The sequence below is a fragment of the Leguminivora glycinivorella genome, chromosome 11 (genome assembly GCF_023078275.1).
Source record: "Leguminivora glycinivorella isolate SPB_JAAS2020 chromosome 11, LegGlyc_1.1, whole genome shotgun sequence".
NCBI classification, from domain to species: domain Eukaryota; kingdom Metazoa; phylum Arthropoda; class Insecta; order Lepidoptera; family Tortricidae; genus Leguminivora; species Leguminivora glycinivorella.
In genome coordinates this window covers 15,315,169-15,337,175 of record NC_062981.1, presented here as the reverse complement: position 1 = coordinate 15,337,175, position 22,007 = coordinate 15,315,169, and the positions used below count along the sequence as shown (strand labels likewise).

The 22,007-nt window shown below is 35.8% G+C and overlaps 2 protein-coding genes across 3 annotated transcripts; one reads left to right on the top strand and one right to left on the bottom strand.

Moving 5' to 3' along the window:
- Positions 1-16,125: 16,125 nt before the first annotated feature.
- Positions 16,126-17,521, top strand: LOC125231179 (putative nuclease HARBI1). Its single transcript, XM_048136542.1, has 3 exons — positions 16,126-16,342; positions 16,495-16,776; positions 16,899-17,521. The coding sequence occupies exons 1-3, from the start codon at positions 16,247-16,249 to the stop codon at positions 17,391-17,393; spliced, it is 873 nt and encodes a 290-aa protein (XP_047992499.1). The 5' UTR covers positions 16,126-16,246; the 3' UTR covers positions 17,394-17,521.
- On the bottom strand, positions 17,386-20,067 carry LOC125231180. 2 transcript variants are annotated; one of them, XM_048136543.1, is made up of 7 exons: positions 19,651-20,067; positions 19,451-19,560; positions 18,817-19,075; positions 18,645-18,710; positions 18,429-18,494; positions 17,758-17,817; positions 17,386-17,685 (listed from the first exon to the last, which is right to left on the bottom strand). In XM_048136543.1, the coding sequence occupies exons 1-7, from the start codon at positions 19,696-19,698 to the stop codon at positions 17,491-17,493; spliced, it is 804 nt and encodes a 267-aa protein (XP_047992500.1). In that variant the 5' UTR covers positions 19,699-20,067; the 3' UTR covers positions 17,386-17,490. The 2 variants fall into 2 exon arrangements, with proteins under 2 accessions (XP_047992500.1, XP_047992501.1); XM_048136544.1 differs by having other exon boundaries at positions 19,451-19,557.
- Between the last annotated feature and the right edge of the window lie 1,940 nt (positions 20,068-22,007).

Genomic DNA, 22,007 nt, shown 5'->3' with positions numbered 1-22,007 from the left:
AAGGATATTATCATCAAATCTATTCTCCCAAAACCATACTACGTGACGTGAACTACTACAAGTAATAGTTATTTGTTATACAAGGGGGCAAAGTTGTATTTTAACGCCGAGTGTGGAATTGAAAAACGAGCAAATGAAAGGATTCTATAGTTGAACCACGAGCGAAGCGAGTGGTTCGAAAATAGAATCCTGAACTTGCGAGTTTTTTAACACACGAGAAGTAAAATACATTTGCACCCGAGTGTAACACAAAACTTTTCCCCTCACTACAGCGAGGAAACTGCAACGCAAAAAATGCGTTTATCACTGCTTCCAGTAGTTCCACAGGTGGTAAATCATCTTTATTACTAGATTCACCTACTTTTATCAATTTTAAAGCAGTTAATTTGACTTTATTCAAGATCAAATTACTTTACCCACTAGTGAATAAAATGTGTTTTTACCCGCTGGTATTAAAGGACAAAACACGTGTTCCCGAGCTAGTGAGGGGAAAAAGATATATCATCATATCTATTCTCCCAAAACCTCACTACGTGAACTACTAATAGTAAACATAATTGTCATAACACTTAGAATAAATTTAAAAGTGGAAAATGTTTGCCTTGGTTAGTGGTGGAAAATTTCGCTAGCTTGGTTGAAGTCTTGGTGGCTCAGTTGGCAGAGCGCTGGAGTGGAGTATCGATCCAGATGCCGTGGGTTCAAGTCTCACCCATTGCCGATTGCATACGGGAAAAATCCGAATGGACCTAGCTAGCACCATGTGAACGGCCCTCTCGTATACTTACCTACGGTAAAACCGAAAGCACAGTATAATAAAGAGTACTATCGTGCCGAAAGTGTCGGTCTAAACTAATTTGACTTTGTTACTTTGGCTGACCATGAAGTGTCGAAGTTTTTTTTTTTTAATCTGTTTTTTAATTTATATGGAGCCTTGGTCCATGGGACTATGTGTCGAAGTAAAGGGTTGTGAATGCAACAGACGGCAGACGTAAGCTTTTGTTCGAAGCTACAATTACACGAAACGATAATCGATTGTGGAAGACGTCGAGCTGTCGGGGGTTCATTTAGTTAATAAGTTAATAATTGTTGATATACGGCTCTTTTGTTTTTTTCGTTAATATTCTTTGTAAAGTCCTGAATTTATGTGTCCACCGCGTTAGAAAGAGACAAAAAGTAGCCTATGTCACTCTCCATCCTTTCAACTATCTCCATTTAAAAAATCATATCAATTAGTCTCTCCGTTTTGCCGACAAACAAACAGACACATACACTTTCCCATTTATAATATTAGTATGGATAATTGACCATCGACGTTAAATATACACTAAACCGTAACTAACTACTTAATCCATTTGTTAAACGCAGCTTTACAAAGCATTGCATAAAACAGTAATATAGGTAATTGTATAGGTGGGTACTTAATTAAACGACGTACTACTTTGTTAAAAAAAACGCGACGATACACTATTATATCCAAATAAACACATAAAATCCGTATCCTTCTTTTGTCAGTCGACTGAAAATGCATAGTATCAGCGAAGGTTTCCTTTATCTAACGCGGAGTATCGGAAGCGGTGTCGCGGGAAACCGATACCGCACCACCCGCCACCGACCGGGAGCGGGCACTGAAAAACCGTAAATTATTTATTTATAGGTACACAATAATGTGGCCCGCCGAGTTTCTTGCCGGTCCCATAGTGGATACCCCCCTCCAACTAGGGGGGACTGAAATCTTCTCGAGGCTGAGGCGTAAGGTTAGAGCCGGCGTAGCTTAATTTGACGTTCATATGCGCATTGTGATATGCCTACTTGGAAAATAAATATTTCATTTCATTTCTTATAAAGTATATTTGAAGATATCTAATAAAATTCCCTGGAATTCAGTCTTTGTTTGTGCTATTTTTTTCAAAGTCGTCCACCCACTTTTTTTTGGATTTGGAAATTTTTATGTGATTTCCACTTAGAATCCCGAGTTCTCTCATTTGTAATAGGAGAAAAAAAGTGTCCTAAGGTTTTTTTCCCATTCCGTTACCATTTTTTTATACATTTTGTATGGCGGTAACGGAATGTAAGGTCTGAAAAATGTATGGAAACCTTGGGACATTTTTTTCTCCTATCAGGATCGAAAGAGCTCGCGACTCTGAGTATGAATCGCGAAAAAAATACCCATGTTACTAAAAAGTGGGATGGACAACTTTGAAAAAAAATGGACCATTTATCTTATTACGGCGTTACTTTCTTCGTCTGAGAGTCAATTGCCTGTGCCAAACGCTTTCTCCTGTGACGATACTTTGATATCTACACTGTAATATAATGATGACGCAAACTCGACAAATAAAATCTAGGGAAGAATAGTTCTCAAGTCCCATTGTTAATGACGTTCGGACATAAATTTTACGAAGGACGAAAATGACTGATCGCCGTTTTCCTTGTCTGAATGTGAGGCTAGCTCCCGGTACACAATCTGCCAGCTAAGCGCAATAGTCGCGATTCTATCAGCGGCGTCAATTGCCCGTGCCAAACGCTTCCTCCAGCGTCGCTACTTATCTACACTGATAGACCGTTTCCGCTGAACGCACCAATTCTAACAAACAACTATAGCAATCTCGTACTTTCTTTTCCTTTTCTCTACAAAAAAATACCTTTCTTATAAGAAATAAGGTAGGATCGGGGAGTTGAAGGTTGCTGAAGGTAATGTCTTATGAAAGTTGGTTAAAAATATTGCTGGTCTGGTTGAACTCTCGGTGGGTGTAGGCAGATACCTGTAGATATGTCTCTGTTTATTTTAAGAAACTTTAAATGACATAAAATAGTATCTGTACTTTTCTAATCAACTATTAACAACTAGTGTAAAAAAAAACATTTTGATCAAAATTGAAGACAATTACCATTCATTACTCCTACCTGCCCAAAAAAACGTATTTTTTCCGAAATCAAACGTCGGAAGTCGCTCGTAATACTGCTAATTATCAACGCATCGCTAGCACGGCAAAATTTCCAACGTACTTTTGTCGATAGTCCTTACTTCATTGTCAAAAAGGATATTTTTGCATGTTTTGTGTCGCCAATAACTTGGTTGTCAATTGTCATGTAGATACTTTGCACGTCAAACATGTCGGGCAGTTTTGATGACAGATTTTGCGCGAGCTTGAATTTTTAGAGGAACCAGCCTAAAGTGACCTCGAGGTTTTTAAGTTCCTAATACTTCACCGGAGAGTAATTACAATGGTTCATAGACTATATCAACGTTGTTCTCGGCAAGCATTTTTAATATAACCTCAGTGCACATCGGTGATATGCAATCTGTCAGTTTGACGAAGGTCACGGGTAGGTTTAATAAAAACCCTGGTGTCTATGGCGTGGACACGTGCCAGTACAAGGATATATGAGATTGGCTCTTTTTTATCATAATCGACTTTTGTACGTGTTTTGTGCTGGACAGATAACCGAGAATATTTACGTTTATCTGAAGCGTAATGATTGTGAAAAAAAACTACATATGTTTCTAGTACACTTTTTGTATGTAAAAGGGTCATTATTTTGTTTATATTTGCGAAACGAACCAATGAATTTTCTTCTGTTCAATTAAGCTTAGATATATGAAGAAATATAAAGAACTATTGATTTTTGAAAATAGTATACAGTTCCCATGATAACTAAGAAATAGTGCATTAATAATACAAAATGGGTGGACGGAATGATATCGACGTAGGAAGAACCCCTTAAGCGACATTTTTTGCGATATCGAGTTATATATACCGTTGGAATCGGCTTTTTTTTCTGCGTCGGGTTAGGAGACGATCTGAGGACTTTGAAGTCGCTAAGTTAGCTTAGAAATAGTAGTCAATTTTAAAAAATATCCCTTCATGCGACACAAAATTTGACTTAAATTTAAACGATGTCACTTAAGTGCACACTATTTATACACGTACGCGCTTAAAGTGTTTTTAAAAAATGCCCATATTGATAGTAATGGCGCTTAAGTGTTTATGCATAGTACATATCTTACATGGTTAGGCGCTTAGTTGGTTCTTCCAGTATGAACTACTGTCGGTTAATTGAATATAACAAAATTTAAAACCATATAGCAGGAACTTTAAGCGACTATCGTAAATTTAACTTGTGCGTGTTTAGTTTAAGCTCCATATTTTTTTGGAAGCTACATAAATATGTGTATACATACTTATTACTGGGGGTTAGAAAATTCAAAATTGACTACGTATCTATCTCGTTCTACATTTAATTTTTTTTTCTTATCAATAAGTTCTGATAATATGCATCAATATTAAGAAACAATAAAAATAATTACAATTAATTTTTTAGTACATAGGAAGTTTTTTTGCTAAGGTTGTTTGAATGGTTATTCCAGTTATATATACGACTACACAAGGCGGTTCAATCATTTTTTCAGTAACTTTACATAATCGAGACGTCGCTTAAAGGGTTCTTCCGGGATTCTTTTTAGGTCATTTTACCTTAACCGACACTTATTTCGGAAGTTTTCAAGTTTATTTTAATAACATTATAATAATTAAATAGGTATTAAAATTTGATACAATACGTGCATAGAACACAATTTTCTGAAACAACTATAAAAAAGATAAGATTTTTTTTCTCAAAAATAAAACTTTAAAACGCTCTCCTGAACAATTTGCAAAATGTCGCTTAAGGGGTTCTTCCTTTCCTACGTCGTATTTAAATTGCTAAATTTACTGTGTGCTGTTGGCTCGGAAAGAGATGGCGGGATGACCTGGACTCCTTTCTCAACAACTGGACGGATGCTGCACTTAATCGGGAGGATTGGAAATCTAGGGGGGAGGCCTTTGCCCAGCAGTGGGACACTCTAAAGGCTATTAAAAAAATACTGTGAGCGGACGTTTCCGCTTGTTAAAAACTGATTTACTGTAAGTAATACTATATTCTTATCAAAAGTATAATATGTCTAATAAATACTCTTAAAATCCCTAAAACTTGAACCTATTATTAAACCACGGTGCAAACATTCTCGTGCACTGGCCAGTCCATTGTTCGCCGACGTATCACTTTTCTGCTTGACATATGAATGCATGTCGATTCGCAAATCTCGAACAGATGTTTGTTCGACGCATTCAAAAATTATCGCAACGAAATCTAAATCCATACACCATAACTAATTATATCCACCATGTAATACCGTGTCAGAGATATTTCAAAACTAAAAGGGCATAAGTCTGATTATATTTACCGATATTTTATAACCTTTCGAGTTTGAAGAGACATCATTGTTCAAATACTGCCTTTGTTGGCCGTATTACTAACCTACTTTTGGGGATATTTAGCCAAAAAACTCTGAAGATATCACGGTATTTTGGATCTGAATGCGAGTTATGTTTTCTTTTGTTGCCGATGTATTAGGAGACGGGAGTCGAATTTGGTTTCGGTGGATTTCTGAGGCTCGTATTGATATCAATCTGACCAGAAATGAGATGTAAAAAAAGTCCTTTTTTTTGCAAAAAGCAGACCCCAAATGCGCAAACATAGTTTTATAAAAAGTTCAAATCTTGAACATCTGAGTTATTTAACTAGTTTAACTACTACACTTGATACTTATGGGACTGGAGCTTTAATAATTTTCTTAAGCATAGCACCCATCATTCGCAAAAGCAGCCATCATTCGTATGTACAAACCAAAACAAAATCCACCCTAGACGTATTTCAAAATCAACACAAACCTGAACGAGTAAACCCAAAAGAGGTTTGTTGATTAAAAAAAAATACGCAATAGTATTCGCACACCGTAGGCACAACTAACTGGACGCGGACGCACCGCAAACCCGAAAACCTACATCCGTCCGATATCGCCAAAATAAACAACGAATTGAATCCGAGTACCGAGACCAATCGATAGCGATACTCGTCCAACTTTTGAGCGATTAGTTTCGAAAAAGTGCATAGTTTTGGTGTTGGAAACATTACTGACCTATTTTCTTGCAGTTAGGTATTTGGTATGGTAGGTAAATCGAGAGAGAGAGAGATATAAACTTCGAGTCACATCAAAATGGGTCAATCCGCGACATGAGTCACGATTTTATGGCATGTTTCATTTATTCACGACGCAAGTTCAAGTGATAATCTATCTCTAAATAAGTGTTACTTTCCCGATATATGCATAGATCTTTTAATTTGCAGCTGTAGTTCAAATAAACACTCAATGAAGTCGTGACTCACGTTACCCCAAATGTTCATTGGCAGCGACTTTGAATACAGTCTGTGTAGGTATTCATAAACCGATATAGGTAATGTAATGTCACGCTATTACACTATATACATCGGGTTGGCTCGCCAATACACACCGCACGTCCGTGCTCCATCACACTCGGACACCGACTGCCATATGTACTCGAGACACCTATACACTACATCCCTTTCTTGTTTTAATTTTTTTTTTATAAATATTTAAATAATAGGTCAATTTAGTTTTAATTCAAATACTTGCCATGCTGTGCCGTGTATCTCTTTTTTTTTTCTTTTTAATGAACTACGTTTCTTCTAATTGTCTGCCCACTTTCGTCATTCCTAACTTGATCATCTCCGTCTTTACCACTTAGTACTGTATGTGAAGTAGTTATAATTAGGGATTAATTTTCTATCTTTAGTCATATGTTTAGGACATTCCGGTCTGAGGGTTGACTCAGAGCGGACGCTGCACCACCACCTGCAGTGTATACTCAAACATACTTGTGTGTTTTATTAACTACAATTCCTAGATGTCAGTCTCCTCCTTCTTCTTTAAATCTGTTACCTTTTTCAATTCAGACTGTTTTGAAAACTAGATTAGTACATTTTTTTTTATATACATATATGATTGTTTTTTTTTTTTCTTCAATAGCATACAAATCATACAATATAATTGTACAATGCAAGCATCGCACATTTCTCGCGTCAGCATTAAAATTAATATAATTATGACTTGATTAGAATTGCTTTGCATTGCTTGATTGCATTTGCATGCATTTAGTTATGTTTTATTGCAAATAAATAATGATTGATTGATTGATTGATCGCTGTATTTGCGATTACGCTATACATCGATTTATGCATTAGTTTATGTTTATACGTGCTCCTAGCTAGTACTCAGTATACCTTGGTTATCAATAAATTTATAAGTGTATCAAAAATCAGTGTTTCTATCAAGACTACCATCAACCATCAAGAATCATATCATCTAAGGTGTACGGCTCGTACAATAATATTTCACTAATTTCATACCTTTTCATGATTTACATTATTATTTTTTTTTTTTAATAGGTCGCTTGTCAGGCGTCTAATGTATATTAGGTAATTATTGATGATAACATTGATAACTGATTGTATCGGCCCTATACTTCATTATATGCACCTATTATTGCTAGTAACTAGTAAATAGTACATATAAGTATTTAGTTATAGAACCTAATGTATCTGGAGCCTCGTCTGCCGACAAACCATACTCTGGTTTGGCAGAAGATAAATTTAGTTGTAGGTTTAGTTTTTGAATAAACATTTATTTCATTTTTCATTTCATCTAATGCAATTCATAATACTTACGGATATTATAATGTTTAGTTAGATCTACTCATAAATTTAATTATAAATTGCAGTGCATAGTTATTAAAACTTTTACTGTCTACTGTTTTTTTTTTCTGGATCGAAAGGGCTCGTGATTCATTGCATTGTAATACATAGAGATACTATATAGAATATGCATTAAAATCCTATTCAGGGTCACGTATCCACTTTATCGTTTTATTGATTTTGTTTCATCATGATCAGCTTTCTTTCTCGTAGATACTTTGTACCACACAAAGTAATCAACGATTAATTTTCTAAAATAGATAGCTGTTCATATACTATTTAAGAAGTGCTTACCCAATTGACCCAATTATACTAACATCCGATTTATATCTACACAGTATGTATATATTTTAGATAACACTTTTCTTTTAAAGTATTTTATCAACATCTTTTTTTTATTATTATTATCTCTTTATCTATCTTAAGATCTTAACTCTTAGGCTAGGCTATTTTATAATATGATTATTAAAGGGGTGCCCTCTATTTCGCCTATCATTAATTCGCATAATTTGAATTCGCATAACAGATTTGGCATAACATAATTGTTCATAACATTGAATAAGCATAATATTAAAAATGCATAATTCTTATTTCGCATAACAACGAATCTGCATAATTGAAATTTGCATACTATTGTTACGTATAACTTTAATTATCCTAAAATGAATTGCCATACTTACTAACTGTATGGAGCAAGCGATTGGATCAATCAGGGGCTGATTTTCCAATTTCGAGCGCTCGATTTTGAGTGTTTAATTTTATACTGTCTCGCTTACTAAGCATGAAAAAATAGGGGCAAGTAAGGTACAGTGGGGCAAATCTCGAGTGGGGGGCAGATGTAACTGGTCCATTTCTCCCATGTTTTACAATGTTTGCATTATTAAATAGAGTGTAAAGAGAGTGTGGTTCAAAAAGTGGAATCTTGAGCGTTGCGAGGGTTTCAAGGCACGTTAACCTTTGTACAGCACGTTAAACTTTGCCACCGAGTTTTAAACACAAAAATTTTCACCACCCCAACACGAACAAAATACTGACTATAAAACATCAAACTAAATCAAATCCATCGATTTTTTCAATATTTATGATTCAAAATCATCATTTATAGGTAAAATTCTATCAAATAGTGTGGCTTAAAGCCAGCAGATGTTCAAAATGGACTGAAGCTATAATGGGCATTATAGTGGGCTTACCTGATGCGGCGACAGTTGGAGTCGGCAGAGGCCTCTGCTTCTGCTTCTTCTGATTTATACGTATTCAAATTATGTTATTATTTATAATTTCTGCTCTCTCTCTCGCTTAAATATTTGTGACACTGACTTTTTGAAGTATTTGCATGACATGTGATTTTAATAACAGGCCAGTAGCCTCACTAAATCCGATGGGGTAGTACAGCGATATAAATAAAAAGGTCAGCGATATAAATAAAATTTGTATGAAATTACTTTGAAATCTTGTGGATAAAATGCAAATTTGCTATCTGTTTTCGAACAGCAAAGTAAGTCTTTACCGGTAAGTGTGGTGAAAATATAATTTTCTTGTATGCCATTTAATAATTCTACGAAACAAAGTTATGCTTATTATACTTATACCAATTCATCGTTATACCAATTTACATTATGCGCATTAGCATTATACGTAATCTGTTATGCGAAATAATGATATGCGTATTTAACGTTATGCGTAATAAACGGTATGCCAATTCATATTAGGAGTATTCAGTTATGCGAATTAATATAGACCCTTATTAAAGAAATTACAAAACCACTTTTTTTTTTTGGCTGATTGGCGATTGACCATAGTCACACCCGATGGAAGGTGAAGATATAGTCGAAGATGGAGCTCACCGATTCAGTAATACTTAGCATATTCACTTTTATCTTAAAGAGACCGAGTTCGTATTTTTCTGGGAACATATATGGTGGGAGTGCATTCCATTCCTTTGATAAAATATTATCTAAATTATTACCCAAATATTATCTCCTTCATTTACTTTCTTTGCGCTGTTAACCGAACAAATCAGCATGCCCATTTACAAGGCATCAAGTCATACTGAAATTGACCGGAGTAACAGGAGTAACAGAATACTTATACAGCTCACCGAACTACGAGGTAACTACCTCGTAGTAGGTAAGCACAGTGTTTCTCCCCAGGTACCACGATTTGAATTTGTTTTTGCAGCTGTGTCTTTAAATTCCTTCAGGAGATGTTATATCTTGACAGACTCAGCGTTTATTTATGTGTCACACGGAGAGAAAAACAACTAGATTTAATGTTCGTTCAACATTTCTATTTTTTTTTTTTTTAAATTGCGCCTACGTGTTCTTTCATTCCAACTACAAGTTTGATGTTGTTAAGTGTAGTTACACTTTCTTCTACATTTTTTTTTATACCACGTCGGTGGCAAACAGTTATAGGGCCTCCTAATTGAAAGCGGTCACCGTAACCTATGGACGCCTGCAACTCAAGGGGTGTCACATGCGCGTCGTCGACCCATTAGAAACTTGTATAGTCCTTTTTTTTTTAGAACCCCATACTGTAGTTCATCGGGGAATACCTTGACATAACTCATTCCACAGCCGGAGCGTTCGTGGGAGGAAATATTATTGTTTTTTTTTTTTTTTGAACCAATCTTTTATTTAAACCAACAAGTCGATTTTGTAAAAGCACATGTCACATATTGATTTAAACATAATGTTTGGCTGATTCAATAAAATATATTTTAACAAGTTTGACCTTGTTGTTTGGTTCGTACAAATTCGACTTGTATCATCAATATTGTGATTTATTCCCTTTACTAAAATACTATTGTTTCAAACAGATAAACACGCAACAAGACGAGTTTGTTAGATTCACAAGGCAAATTTCTCTCAGTTGTACCCTTAACTTCACATCCGTCTATCAATCCATTTATATATAGAATAGAATCATGTTCCCTAACTTCTAAATAATGTGCATTGTAAGTAGTTAGGTACCTAGATAATTGACGTGAAGCATTGAAATCTGTGATTATTTAACATTTTACAATCACTACAGACAAAGCTGATTCAGCCGCTGATTGTTGTCCTTTTGTTCATTTTCTTGACCAGACGAAATAAGGTCACTAGTGAGATTTCAATATCCTCCCGTGAAATTACGCAAACAAGTTCAGCATTTTTATTTCTTATTTTTTTTTCTATATTAGTTCAATAGAGGCTCACAGATCCATTAGTTTATTTGTTTTAACTGGACACCTGACTTGTATGAGATTCACCTACATGAATCTCTGCAGTATGTACCTATTACCCTAACTGATAACGAGTACCTTCAGTACCAATATATTTTTGTAATGATTTTCAACTGACGTAGATTGTCTTTGAAAATCTATCATAGATCAACTTAAATAGGCATGTCTTTCTCTTGAGGTCACCCATACTGACAAAGCCTTGTTGACGGTAAGCAGAGTTAGCAACTTCTTTTTTTCCGCGTTGTTGAAATGTATCAAGCGTTCGCTTAATTTTATTCAATTCAGCTGCACCACTACGTGTTTTTTTTATATACAATGCAATGTCAAACCAATGAACTGTCTTTATTTATTTATTTTTTTTTCACTCTTTTCACTCTGATTGACGTTAGCGGCATCTAGGTATATAAAGAGTGCTCTTTTCCAGCGCTCCTACCGAACTCCTACTGATGTAGGATCACCTTCGCTGTCAAATGCCTCCAACGACAATTAAGAAGCCATACTGGACTTTCTTGGGGCAACCTGTACCCAATCAATTTAATGATTCTAACTAACACAAGTCAAAATATATTATATTGAAAATATTTCAACTTATGCTATCTCAAAAGTACTCAGTCATTGTACTTGAGTGTTTTACTGGGGTAGTTGTCTCAGACTCTCAGGCACTGGATGCCTTGGTATTTTTTTCTTTCATATGTGTAATTTATTTCGGTTTCAATTTAATGATATTTATTGACCGACGTCAATCTACTATTATGACAATTGAAGGCTCAGATAGCATTTATCATCTGATCTAAGCGTCATTTAAGCGCACGTTCAACCAGTATAACCGTAATTTACTTCGTGTTTAGGTTATTATCATTAAGCTCATATTTGCAACAATTCAATGTTCAGTTTTTTTTTTTTTTTTTTTTTAAATTTGACACGTCGTTAGGTTCATTATCAAGAACCATCCTGTATATCACTTTTAGGTATATTTAGCACTTAATGTGAACCCATCTGGTTTTCTGGTTTTTAAGTAATTAAATACTCAGATAAAACTGCTCGAAATCGGCGTTAGGAATGTTTACGTAAGTCAATCCGCGACAAGAGTATTAGTCATGATTTTATGGCATGTTCAATCAATTCAAAAGATTCACGTTCAAGTGATAATCTATCTCTAAATAAGTGTTACTTTCCCGACATATGCATAGATCCTTTCATTTGCAGCTGTAGTTCAAATAACCACTTAATGAAGTCGTGACTTACGTTACTTTTACGTAAATTCACCCCTGTAAGGAAGTATACTTAGGTAAGTATTTATCTAGTTTGTTTTGGTTTTCACCTTACTCTCAAACATCGACTAATGCTACCATAGGACATTTAAGTGTGATGGTTGTACAACATTTTATCATTCAAGTAAATGCCTTATTTAGGTAAATAGCTTAACCATTTATAAATTTAGCAACATCACATAATTTTGTGTATTAAACCAACCAACAGGTAGATGGTAACTTCACTAATTAAAAATAAATATCATTTCTCTTGGTTGGACGGAAATTATTGTAATGATTCCGGGCTGTGATTTATGTAAATAATAAATCAATTTTATAAACCCACTACACATAAACTCAAATAACATTTTGGTACCTAAAAACATTTGGCAATCTAGGTAGGTAACCAAACCGTTTACTAGGTAGGTAGGAGCCACACACCGACACCTGTATAGGCATGACAATCTAGGAAGGCTGGCCGTATGTTGTCAATTGCCTCAAACATTTTATTAATTACATCTATCGGTTACCTGCTTAAGGTTTATATTCGCACGGTTGAAAGAAATAACATTTCATTTATTTTTATTTGGTTTTGACTTAATTCTTGAAAAACTGCCGTTATAATCATTTCGCTTTGTAGTATTTAATGAACACTTTCATTTAGCTTCATTACGTTCCGAAACTACTAAGAATGCCAGTAATTTAAAACGGCAGGTAACCAAACCTGTTTACAAAAAGATAACGGTGCATCATGGCGCATCGTTACTCGATTTTATAGGTTATGTTACTTATGTTTCTATCCCATCTTTTCCGAATACTAGATTCACGTGGTAAGTACTTGCTTTTATCCTCGTCGCCACTTGTAATGTCACGCTATTACACTATATACATCGGGTTGGCTCGCCAATACACACCGCACGTCCGTGCTCCATCACACTCGGACACCGACTGCCATATGTACTCGAGACACCTATACACTACAGGTAATTTTATTGAAGATGACGTTCAAAATTATACTTGATCAGTCTGTCACAGTATAAACCAGTAATAACTCTTCTTACAAACTTCACGCCGCGCGATGTGTCGAAAAAGTACCCTCGCATGCAGCGAAAACATGCGAAACTGGTAATTATTGGGACTTGGGACTGGACAGTCGGGGCCGCGTTTGCGCGCTGTTTTGATGTGTGTGTGAAAATGACGTCAGTGCCGAGGTCATTTCGTTACTGTAGTGTTTATGGATGTATGGAGAACAGTTCTAAAAATCCGGATATAACATTCTTCACAATTCCTAGACTTCCAGAAAAGTAAGTTGTTTTTATACTTAAATTTTTGCAGCGTTAGGTAAAAGTGAGATATAGTGATGCATTAAAATCAATTGTTGGCAACCATGGCGCCACACGTCGAAAGCGCCATCTAGCGACCATGAAGGTACTACGGGGAGCCGCTACAGCGCCATCTGTCGCGGAGCTACGTCACAGGCCAGGTAGCTGGCCTCCCCGCCTACCTGGACTGGCAGCCGACTTCGGCGGGGACACCGAGCTGATAAAAGCGGCTGCACGACCTTCAGAGGCCTCTTGTTCCGGCGACGTCCGTTAGGGTTGAAACAAGTTCATTTAATTTGTAATTAATTGTTGTTGATTAAATAAAAGTATTTCGTAGTCCAGTGTTTTATATTTACTTCATAATCAGAGTAGTTAGTTTACATCAGAAGTGTTCTTACCTTCGTCCAAATGGGTAAGCGTAGTAAACGCTCAAAAACTAAGCGGAAGCGGCAGCGGTCGAGTTCGAGTTCATCGAGCGCCATTAGCGTGTCTACCGAGAGAACTCCGTCACCTCCGCCACCAAAGAGGAAAAAGGTATCACATAAAGCTGATGCCCAAACAGTGAGTACAAACAATACTCCTACCTTGAATAATATGATACCCGAGTTTAATCCACTAAATGATGACGTGTGTGCTTGGCTCAATATAATCATGAACTACGCGCGAACCTTTTCATGGACTGACGAAATGACCCGATATCAGGCGTTGAATAAACTAAAAGGCCCCGCGAAAGTATGGTACGATTCACTCTTACGAACCGATTGTTCTTGGCCCTCGTGGAAATGGGACGATTGGAATAAAAAGTTAACTTCCAGTTTTCAACGGCGTCGAAACATGTTTGAATTACTAAAAGAAATTGTCGATAACAAGCCAAACGATAACCAATCTCTTTATGAGTTCTTTTTTGAACAAAAATGCAAAATTGATAGGTTATCGTTAGGTTTTTCTGAGCAAGATGTAATTTCTATAATCGTGGGGAATATAGGAGATTGCGGTATAGGCGCGGCTGTTGAATCTACAAATTTCGGAACTTGTGATAACTTAGCGAGTTTTTTACATGGTCGCGTGTATAAACCGTCGAAAAACGTGAAAAATGTAGGCGCGGTTTCTCGTGAAGTTTCAACGAAAAGTGAAACGCAGTCGACCACAAATCAAAAAAGTGAGACGCAATCATCTGGATCTTCAGTTTCACCTAGTGTACCTGAACGATCCACCACGACACGTAATAATAATACACAGCAACGAAAACAGATCAAATGTTATAATTGTGGCGGTAATCATACTAGAGCAAATTGTGACAAGACTACCAATAAAAAGCAATGCAATTATTGTAACAAGCAAGGACACTCAGAAACTGAATGTTATCATAAAAAGAATGCAGTTAAAATAGAAAGACAAGAAACTAAATTCATATCTACCCCCAATCCACAGAATAAATTCATAAAGCAGATTCGTATGAACGATTTTGAACACAAAGCGTTTATAGATTCCGGTAGTAGTTGTTCACTCATATCAACATCTTTAGTTAATAAACAAGACTTGAAAAAAATTCTGCTGCCCTTGCCTGTTACATTGCATGGCTATAAAAAACAAAACACTGACACGATTACGCATAAGATAACAGTTGATCTGAAAATTGATGCAGTTTGTTTAACAGGAATAGACTTTTACATTATGGACGATTTAGCAGATTGTGACATACTTATTGGTAGGAACGTGACCGAACGAGATGATTTAATGTACTCAAGAGTAGGAAATTCATTGAAGTTTGATTATGCGGCTTCATTCAAAGAATTTTGTCATAAAGTGAACGATCTTGAGTTAGATACTGATACGCACCAGAACGAATTGATAGCGCTTTTTAGAAAGTATGACGGATGTAAAAGGTAGTGAGAGAACCGCTAAAAAGTATACAGGCATTACATCTGCAGAAAATATAAAACCATGGATAAAAATCGACGAATGGGACTTCTCTTAATTCAATTTAAAGTATGTATGCCCATGCAACTTGCTCATTAATTTCATTTTTTTTTAATTTGATTGGTTTCACCCCTATATTTATAGCTTCTTATAAAAGCAATAATTCTAAAATACGCAAGTAACTGTATGTGTTAAATATGCGTTGTTTCGATTCTCTTCTATCTCTCTCCCGTTCTTATAGTTTGATTGAAGTGCCGTGTTGGCAAGGAAAATAAAAATTTGGTACAATAAATAGTAACTTTATTAATTTTTTCCATATAAGAATACAATATTAACTTAAAGTATTAATATAATTGCGAGTCAAGATGAAATGCATTATTTACGGGATCATTACGATATGCAAATATTTTTATCATAACTGTCATTCAAGTTAAGCTTGAAAATCTTAAGTGCGGCGAAATGCCCTTTCAGTATTATTAATAAACATGGAGTAAAGTAGTCGTAACTATAATCCGCGGTGTAACTCATGATTAGTGAAATTCAGTATTAATAAATGCAGAGTAAGCAGGGAGTATACTAATCAGACTTTACTCTCGGAGTAAAAGTTAATCCTAGGTACCACATAGTTTAACGACTGAGTAAGCATAGAGTAGCTGTCTATTTTGACGTTTCTTTGTAATCTATGGCTTTTTTCGGCTTTACTATAATTACCATCGCATCGCGTGTGATTTATCTGTTGTTCAAAGAAAATGGAGAGAGATTATTTTATTGACGATTTAAGGGATTTAGATGAATTAAATGAGGTGGGGAACTTGATGCCATTATTCAGGCATGTAAAATTTTATAAAATACGTAAGAATCCACTGGAAGAACTTCAGGAAAAGGATTTTAAATCGAAATACAGATTTCATCGATCTACTGCATGTTTTATCATCGACATGGTGAAAAATGACCTAGCTGGTGATTCAAGAGGTGGCTTTATACCACCCCATCTGAAAGTTTTGGCAGCAATTAGAACATGGGCCCGTGAAGAGGTAAATAGACAATCAATTTTCAAATTTATATCAATTTCATCTTGGGTATATTCAGGGGCGTGTTTTAATTAAACCTTCATAATTATTTTTAATTAAGTATCTTCATAAATCTTGTTTTTAATTTGTAACCCAGTGTTCTTTTTTGTCAATAGTTTCAAGATGATGCAGGAGATATTAGTGGAATGAGTCAGCCAACAATATCACTTATATGCAAACAAGTTGCCTTGGCTATAGTTGCTCAAAGAGCTCAGTGGATTAAAATGCCACAAACTGATGCAGAGCAGAATAATGTGATTGCTGGTTTTTATTCATTGTGTGGGTTTCGACAAGTGATAGGGGCTGTTGACTGCACACATATGCGAATTCCAAAAGTCGGTGGAGATGTTGGACAGTACTATATAAATAGGAAAGGATACAGTTCAATAAATGTGCAAGTGAGTTTTTAGTACCTAACCTAGTCACCAATATTTCCTAAATAAAATAAATTGATAGATTGAATAATCGCCCATCTGTTACTGCTGTTACTATGATGTATTAAGTATGAATATTGTTTCAGGTTGTGGCAAATGCTAATTTGGAGATTATGGATATAGTTGCTCATTGGCGAGGCAGTACACATGACTCTAGAATATTTAATGAAAGTCGCTTGAAACAAAGATTTGAGAGATCAGAATTTAAGGGCAGACTTTTAGGAGATTCGGGATATGCTTGTACACCTTATTTATTTACTCCTGTCCTTCGCCCTACTACAGAAAAGGAAGAAATGTATAACAAGGCACACATAAGGACCCGTAATGTAGTGGAAAGATGCTTTGGAGTATGGAAGCAAAGGTTTCAGTGTTTGCTGAGAGGATTTTCCACAAAATTGCAAAACACAAAATTATATATTGTTACATTGGCTGTACTGCACAATATTGCAATGCACAGGCAAGATCTAGAAGAAGTTGAAGCAAGTGGTGACACTGATGACACTGTTCCAGTAACTCCAGCAATCAACACCTGCCTTAGAGGAAATTCTGTACGAGCAGCCTTTATTAATGAGAATTTTTAAAAATAAAAGTTTTAAGTTTACAATATCTTTTTATTTTGAAACTCGTTCTATAAAAAATATATAATTAGACAAATTAACGTAACTTATACATAATAAACTAAGGATTGAGAACTTCACGGGCCTTTTTCAATTCCAAAATTTCCCTCTCTAATATGGCAGATTGTAATTTTTCTCTATGAATTTCCATTTTAATTTTGTGCTCTTCCTCAGCCATTTCCATTTTTCTTAAGTGTTCATCATCCTTAAGCATTTTGCTATGCCTTAGCATGTTGTTGACGTAGTCCTCATGGTCCTGTAATGACAAATAAATAGCTTTATTGATTGTGTTGTAAACAAAATCAACTCTAAATTAGTAGCAGTTTACCTTTTTGGGCTTCTTACTGCTGTGCACAATATTATTTGTTGGAATTTTTCGTTTTACGTCCTGCAAAAAAATAAAGGTTCATGTAATAATTTTCGAGCAGCGATTTGAAATATTGAAATAGACAACTACAATCATTTTAGCACTACTTAACAAAAAACAAAAATATACATAATATTATTATTTAGCAAAGGTACCTTCTTTGCTAATTTAGTGCTCATATAACCACCTATATTGCCTGCTAAGCCGCGGTCCTGGGTTCGAATCCCGGTACGGGCATTTATTTGTGTGATGAGCACAGATATTTGTTCCTGAGTTATGGATGTTTTCTATGTATATAAGTATTTGTATATTATATATATCGTTGTCTGAGTACCCACAGTCCCACAACACAAGCCTTCTTGAGCTTACCGTGGGACTCGGTCAATTTGTGTAAGAATGTCCTATAATATTTATTTATTTAAATATCAAAATCAAAATATCCCTTCCTTTTCAGTTAGGCTACGGTTCCACTGAGGCAGAGCAGAGCAGAGCGGTGAGGAATCAACCAATCATATTACTTCCGCTCCCCTCCTTCGCTTCACCTCCGCTTGACTGTTTTCAAGTAATATGATGGGTCGATTCCTCACCGCTCCGCCTCAGTGGAGCCGCAGCCTTACTATTTATATATTTACCTTCGCTGGAATTGAATCAACCTTTTTTGCAATTGGAGTCGCTACAGTGGCATCTTCTTGAATTATCTGCAAAATAATGTGTTATATCACTATCAAAAGCTACAACACACACACACACACACACACACACACACACATACTACATTGTACATTTCACAATCATATATAACATAAAACATAATATATACTATGAACAAAAAACAACAAAATAGTGACCTGGGCTTTTATTCCAGCTGTGTCCAGTAGTGGGAGACTTTGCTCCTTTTCTACATGTTTTGAATCCTAGAATAAAAATAATATTAAAGCCACAATTGATAAATGTTGACTTATCATGGACTGATACTTTTCATTAACTAAACAGTAATTTAATATGATATGTCTCACTTACAATGAGGGTTGGTTCTAATTCTCCAACAGTAACTCCATCCGAGTCATATATATTATGATCTATTAACAGCTCCGCAGGATTTAATAGGTCTTTTATTTCAATTATTGCCTCATTAGGAGTTGCTGGTCTTGCCCCACCACCTGTTTTGTTAACTTCCTTTTTAAAGGTGCTGCATGTCTTCCGTGCATTTATCTTCATGGTTTTCCACTGTATTTTTAATTGGTTTAGATCTCGAGATCGGCTATTTAATTCATTAAACCTAAAACAGTGTATCAATTTTAATAAATAGGTACAGTCTACCAATTTGATTTCTAGGCCACTCACAGTGACAATAGTTTGAGCTCCCTTATGACTGTTATACTAACAGTTACTTTGACAAGGTACAAAGTGGCTCAGAAATCAAATTGGTTGGCTGTACAGTTGGATTAAAATTCTATCTAAATGTACTGTAAATATCATAAATTATTAAAGATGGTAGAAACACCAGACAGGGCTTTAAAATAGTAGTAAAAGTAGATAATTATGAATAAATACCACGTGTTATTAACGATTCCAAAACATCCCATTACAGAGCATGGTTCTCCACCTACTCAGAAGGAAACTGCAGGCAAATCAAAATAGACCATGTACTTACTTAATATGAACTTGCTCCCATGCGTTAATTTTTAGTTTATTTGTATTTGTATCTACGGATTTATTTTCAATAATTTGCGCATATTCCTTGAGCACGGAGCGAAATAACTGCTGAAATAATAAAAGACGCTATGTATAAATAACAGTTTCGGGAACAATAAAAAACACCACGCAAGTTAACCATCAACGTAAGTAATTTACCTTTTCTTCTTCATCCCAGTTAATAGAACGAAAACGTTTTTGGCTCATTGTAAATAAGAATGATAAAGTCAACAACAGAGAGTTACCTATAAAATTGTTAATATTTTCACCTAAAATCGCAAATCGCAACTAAACATTCAACACCAAACAAACGAAAATGACAGCCTGCCGTTGAAGTTTATACTAAATGTCATTGTTTAAATGACATCTTCCGTTCATTTCATTCCGTTGCTCACTCTTTTTACTTTTAAATTATGTGGGGTTGCCATAACATTCGTGTTAATCCCGTTGTAAGGAATGTATTGCTACTCCAAGGTTACTCCACGTTTATTAATAACCTTCTAATTACAAAGTTAATACTTAAGTACTCTCGTAGTAGCAAGTCCAATTGTAACGGTAGATTAACTTTGGAATAAGCGATTTTTATTAATAACACTGTTTAAGTGCAAGTTGCTCCGATGTAGAAAGGCCAAAAAACTAAGTGCGGCTACAGCCCTTTAGTCGGTGCCTAGACTCGGGACTTGAATGGAGTGATGAGGAAATTTTGCTAGTCGAGATGTTTTCCGTCAAATCATTGAACAATATATACTAATTATGTTTTGGTGTGTTACAGCATTTCATCTGAACTCGTGAGGTGCCCGAGGCGGGCCCCTTGCAGGAGGGCCGTGTTGGCAACCATGGCGCCACACGTCGAAAGCGCCATCTAGCGACCATGAAGGTACTACGGGGAGCCGCTACAGCGCCATCTGTCGCGGAGCTACGTCACAGGCCAGGTAGCTGGCCTCCCCGCCTACCTGGACTGGCAGCCGACTTCGGCGGGGACACCGAGCTGATAAAAGCGGCTGCACGACCTTCAGAGGCCTCTTGTTCCGGCGACGTCCGTGGGCCATTTTTTTCAAAGTTGTCCACCCCACTTTTTTTTTTAATTTGGAATTTTTTATGTGGTTTCCACTCAGAATCGTGAGCTCTTTCGATTCTAATAGGAGAAAAAAAGTGTCCCAAGGTTTTTTTCCCATTCCGTTACCATTTTTTCATACATTTTGTATGGCGGTAACGGAATGGAAGGTTCGAAAAAATGTATGGAAATCTTGGGACATTTTTTTTCCCCTATCAGGTTCGAAAGAGCTCGCGATTCTGAGTATTAATCGCGTAAAAAATATCCATGTTACAAAAAAAGTGGGGTGGACAACTTTAAAAAAAATGGCCCCCGTTAGGGTTGAAACAAGTTCATTTAATTTGTAATTAATTGTTGTTGATTAAATAAAAGTATTTCGTAGTCCAGTGTTTTATATTTACTTCATAATCAGAGTAGTTAGTTTACACAATAAGGATTTAAGTACCTGTAACGACATTAATTACTTTGCAACCATATACTTGTTTTTTATTTAGGTAGATGATGCGATCTATCTTATCTCGGAAGTTTGGTACCTACTTAAATATTGTAGAACCATCTATTCAGACATTTTATGTAAATACTATTTCGTCAGTATTTAAGAAAAAAACACGAACCTACTTGAATGGTACGTAATAGAAAGTGCGTTTTTGTTTTAAATAATATCTAAGTATAACATATAAATTACTACATACGTGATGTGAAAAGCCGTCCCCGTGAATATCTCATTTTGCTCCCTCGTTACACAATCTAGTATTGCGTTTATGAGACTAATATATGAATAATATTTTTTTGTGTATTCAATATTGACTGGTGTGGTATTGTTATACTAATACTTACAGTTACCTAATAGTACCTATTAGATAACAACAACTTACTTTATACGAAGTTGATTGATTAACTTTATAGTAATTTTGTTCAACCCTGCGTGACCTTGCGCAGTAGAGACCGCCCGCATCTACCTGCCGGAGATTAACTACTGAATATTCCTTATACTGTGAGTCTGTGATATCAAACTTGCTGCCAACTTAAACTTTAATTATTGGACCACCCTGATGTGCCACTGTGGTGTATCCTTTCTGTCATTTAGTATTCATAATCAAGGTTTCTGTATGTGACATGTGTGCGTAGCCGAATGCAGAAACGCTCACGAAACGCTCACGATAATATATCTTTCGTAGCTATCTATCTCTATTGGTCTTGACAGCCTCTCCAAACACAGACAGTGTTGAACCGCGTTGATTTAATAGCCAGCGTATAAATCTATTCATTCCCGGCGAAAGCTTCGGCAAACACAACAATATATCTTAAGATAAAGGACCATACTGACTTCTGTCATTTTGTATCCATAATCAGGTTTCTGTATGTGACCTGAGCCTCTCCAAACACAGACAGTGTTGAACCGCGTTGATTTAATAGCCAGCGTATAAATCTATTCATTGCCGGCGAAAGCTTCGGCAAACAA